The sequence below is a fragment of the Cebus imitator genome, unplaced genomic scaffold, assembly GCF_001604975.1.
Source record: "Cebus imitator isolate Cc_AM_T3 unplaced genomic scaffold, Cebus_imitator-1.0 Scaffold537, whole genome shotgun sequence".
Taxonomy (NCBI): Eukaryota; Metazoa; Chordata; class Mammalia; order Primates; family Cebidae; genus Cebus; species Cebus imitator.
The window spans coordinates 1,152,776-1,156,846 of record NW_016107852.1 but is presented as its reverse complement, the minus strand read 5'-3'; the positions used below and the strand labels follow the sequence as shown (position 1 = coordinate 1,156,846).

Here is a 4,071-nt window from a genome sequence, read left to right as displayed (position 1 = left end):
TGGTCTCGATCTCTTGACCTCGTGATCCACCCGCCTCAGCCTCCCAAGGTGCTGGGATTACAGGCTTGAGCCACCGCACCCGGCCAGACTAAGAGTTTTTAAGGATTCATGGTGGGAGAGTCTGTCAGAGGCTTGAACTGCTTCTGTGTCTCTTCGTTCTGCTTATCTGGGAGGAAGAGTTGTGTGTCTGTCCCATACATCTTTGTACAGCTGCAGGCATATCCCCAGGTCTGCTTTTAGCTTCCCTATCTTAGTGTACCTGAAGGGAAAGGAATGTGCTTGTTAAGGCCCACTGTTTTACTGGGGCCCATTGTATGAGGGTGAAGTTTGGCAGTAACCCAAGAGGCTTTCCCGCCACCTCCTTCTGTGCCCAACCTGTTTTATTTGTGTTTTACTGTTTGCTCTTTCTGGACACCTGTAGTTAGAAGAGAATTGATTTCCCTGAAATGCGTGAGTCTAAAAAGGGAGCTACAACTTAAAGTGGCGGTGTTTGTCTGAGATGACAGTGCTCCTGCTCTGTCAGGTTCAGCTTAGGATTTGTTGACTTTGCAGTGGTCCGAAAGCCATACACATTCAGTAAAAACCATACTTTAAATATCTATACCATTATATTTTTCATGTTCTTACATTATTCAATAGATTACATGAGATATTTAACATTTTATTATAAAATAAGCTTTATGTTAGGTGATTTTGCCCAACTGCAGGCTCATGTATGTGTTCTGAGCACGTTTAAGGTAGGCTAGGTTAAGCCATGATGTTCTTCTAGATTGGGTGTGTTAAATACATTTTTGACTTAACCGTATTTTCAGCTTACATTGGATTTATTGAGACACAACCCCACCATAAGTCGAGGGGCATTTATATAGCATAGTAATTCAGAGCAAATTTGAAATTAGATATTTCTAGCACCAGTTAACTCTGTGATTTTATGCATGGCATCCCTCAAAACATTGCATAAATGTTTTAAGGAATACCTATGAAATATGAATAATTATACCTGCCTAATAAGACTGTTAAGAAGTAAAGGTGACAATGTACATAAAGCATTTGCACAATGCATGGCACACAGTAAACTCTCAATGAATTGTAGTTATTCATGTTGTACTTGGGAATCTGAGTTCAATATGTAGAAAATACCTTTTTGTAAACAAAATTTTAACTTTTAATGTAAACACATATTGATGGTAAAAAAAAAAAAAAATTCGAAGAGCACAGATGAGTACAAATTAAACCCTTCCCCCAACCCCATGCATACCTGTAAACTTATTACCCTGCCCCTCAGACCCACTCCCAGAGATAACCAAGTTTGCTTAATTTTAAATCAGATCTTTGTCTTCTGGATGAACAGATGTACAGTGTAATTAACTCAAAATCTCTTTATATTTTAGAAGATAAAAGTCAAGAAAATATCAACAATCCTAGTAAGAAATATCTCATTTCCTCAGTTGATAAATGCCTGCTTCTGTAATGTAGAAAAAGTGAGAAATTGATTTTTCCTTATAAAGGTAACAAAGTTGCAAATGTTTAAGGCATCTGAATAACAGAGTATAACGTCATATCCAAAAGCTTGTGTGTGCATGTGTGTGTTGGGGACAATATAACTTTGTTTCTTAAATAATCATTTTCTATTGTATCTAGAGTCTCTACTCTTTAGAACAGTGGTTCTCACCAGTCTGGAGGCTGGGAGCAAAATATAAAAAGAAAAAAAGAAAAAATACTTTAAAAAAGAAAGAACAGTGGTTCTCAACCCTCTCAACCCAATTCTCTGTTTTAATAACTAGTATTTTATAAAGTCCCTATATTATCCTAACAGAATAAGATGCACCTGAAACCATAAAAACCATCATGTCATATGTAATTTATGTTAAATTACATATATTCCAATACGTAAATGCTTAGTTTATACTAAGAGGTTTAATAAAGTAGACAGATGTTTACATTTATTTATGCAAATAAATTTGGGTTGAGAACATTGGAAACTATTCTATACAGGAAGTATAAGAAAATGAAATTGAAGAAATACAGTAGATACTAAATAAAAACTGAGTTTAATGTTTATCAAAACTATTAAAAATATTTTTTAATACATAAAACTGCTTTAGGTTCTGAGTTTGATTATTTTAAATAGGTTTTAACTTACATATATGTCTAGCAGCACAATTGAAAGTTGTGCAGGAAGTCAGCCAATTTTTCAGGGTCCAGGACTGGAGCACTGCAGGATATCTAGTCCTCTACCTCCACCCCACTGTTGGCAATGATTAAAAAAAAAAAAAAAAAAAAACTTTTGACAATTGTCCAAACTGCCTCTTGGAGCAATACTGCCTCCTGAGAACCACTGGTCTGTGGTAACATACCATCATCATGCATTGCTTAATGATAGGGATATGTTCTGATTAATGTGTTGTTAGGTGATTCTGTCGTTGTGCAAACATCATAGTGTGTACTTACCCAACCCTAGATGGTAGAGCCTGCTGCACATGTAGGTTACATGGTACAGCCTACTGCTTCTAGGCCATAAACCTTTATAGCATGTTACTGTATCGAGTACTGTAGGGAACAGTAACACAATGGTAAGTATTTGTGTATCTAAACATAGAAAATGTATGGTAAAAAAATAAAAGATAAAAAGTGGTACAGGTATACAGGGCATTTAACATGAATGGAGCTTATAGGCCCAGAAGTTGCTCTGGGTGATGAGTGTTGAGTGAATGTGAAGTCCTGAGACACTACTGCACACTCTTGTAGACTTTATATGTACTGTACAGAGGCTACACTAAATTCACTAAAAAATTTCCTCTTCAACAGTAAACCATAGTTTAATGTAACTTTACTTTATAAACTTAATTTTCTTTAACTTCTTGATTCTTTTTTGTAGTAACACTTAGCTTAAAACACATTGTAGAGTAGTACAGAAATATTTTTTCTTTATATCCTTATTCTATAAAGCTTTTTAATCACCTTTTTCTTTAACTTTTTAAACTTTTGTTAACAACTGAGACACAAACATATAGATTGGCTGAGGCCTGTACAGGGTTAGGATCATCAATATCACTGTCTTCCACCTCCATGTCTTGTTCTACTGGAAGGTCTTCAGGGTGAGTAACAGGCAACATGCATGGAACTGTCATCGCCTATGATAATGCCTTCTGGAGTATCTCCTGAAGGACCTGCCTCAGGCTGTTGTATAGTTAACTTTTTTTAATAAGTGGAAGTGCAGTCTAAAATAGTGATTAAAAGTATAGTAAATACATAAAACAGTAACATAGTTGTTTATTATCAAGTGTTATGTATTGTACATAATTGTATGTGCTATACTCTTATACAGCTGGCAGTGCAGTAGTTTATTTACACAAGCATCACCCTAAACATGTAATATGTGACAATGGCTATGATGTTGCTAGGCAATAGGAAGTTTTCAGCTCTATTATAATCTCTGTCATATATGTGGTCTATCATTGATGGAAACATCGTTATGCATTGCATGACTGTACTAATGCATGCGTGCATCTGCCTATTCATTTCTCCATGTTTATACATCTAACTGCATGTTTATAACTATGGCAAATAAATTGATGGAAGGCTTTTACAGATCTTACTGGCTGTTTTTCTTGGTTTTATTTATGAAATCTGAGTGGTGATCCCATTTGGATACTTTCAGTCAACACTTCCCTACAGTTTAAACAAAAACAGTTATCTGAGTTTAGAGCAGCATGAAACAGTTTACCCTATGGATGGACTCCACTGCTCCTCTCCACGAGTTCAAATGAAAGGGAGGGAGTTTCTCCAGCAATGTATGTATGAAGGGAAAAACATTTATTTATTTTTTATCCACTTGCAGAGATGAGTGTTTAAAAAACAATGCAGCTATAGTTAGCCCTCTGTATCCTCTGAGATTCAGCCAACTGTGGATCAAAAATACTTAGGGGGTGAAACCCCGTCTCTACTAAAAATACAACAAATCAGCTGGGCATGGTGGCGCATGCCTGTAATCCCAGCTACTCAGGAGGCTGAGGCAGGAGAATTGCCTGAACCCAGGACACAGAGGTTGCGGTGAGCCGAGATTGCGCC

The 4,071-nt window shown here is 36.5% G+C and overlaps 1 protein-coding gene across 1 annotated transcript in view; it reads left to right on the top strand.

Moving 5' to 3' along the window:
* ART3 (ADP-ribosyltransferase 3 (inactive)) overlaps window positions 1-4,071 on the top strand; it is a 39,226-nt gene that overhangs the window by 32,134 nt on the left and 3,021 nt on the right. Inside the window, exon 11 of the mRNA XM_017514791.2 lies at window positions 1,392-1,424. Within this exon, the coding sequence (XP_017370280.1) occupies window positions 1,392-1,424 (33 nt within the window). The remainder of the gene's footprint in view (window positions 1-1,391; window positions 1,425-4,071) is intronic.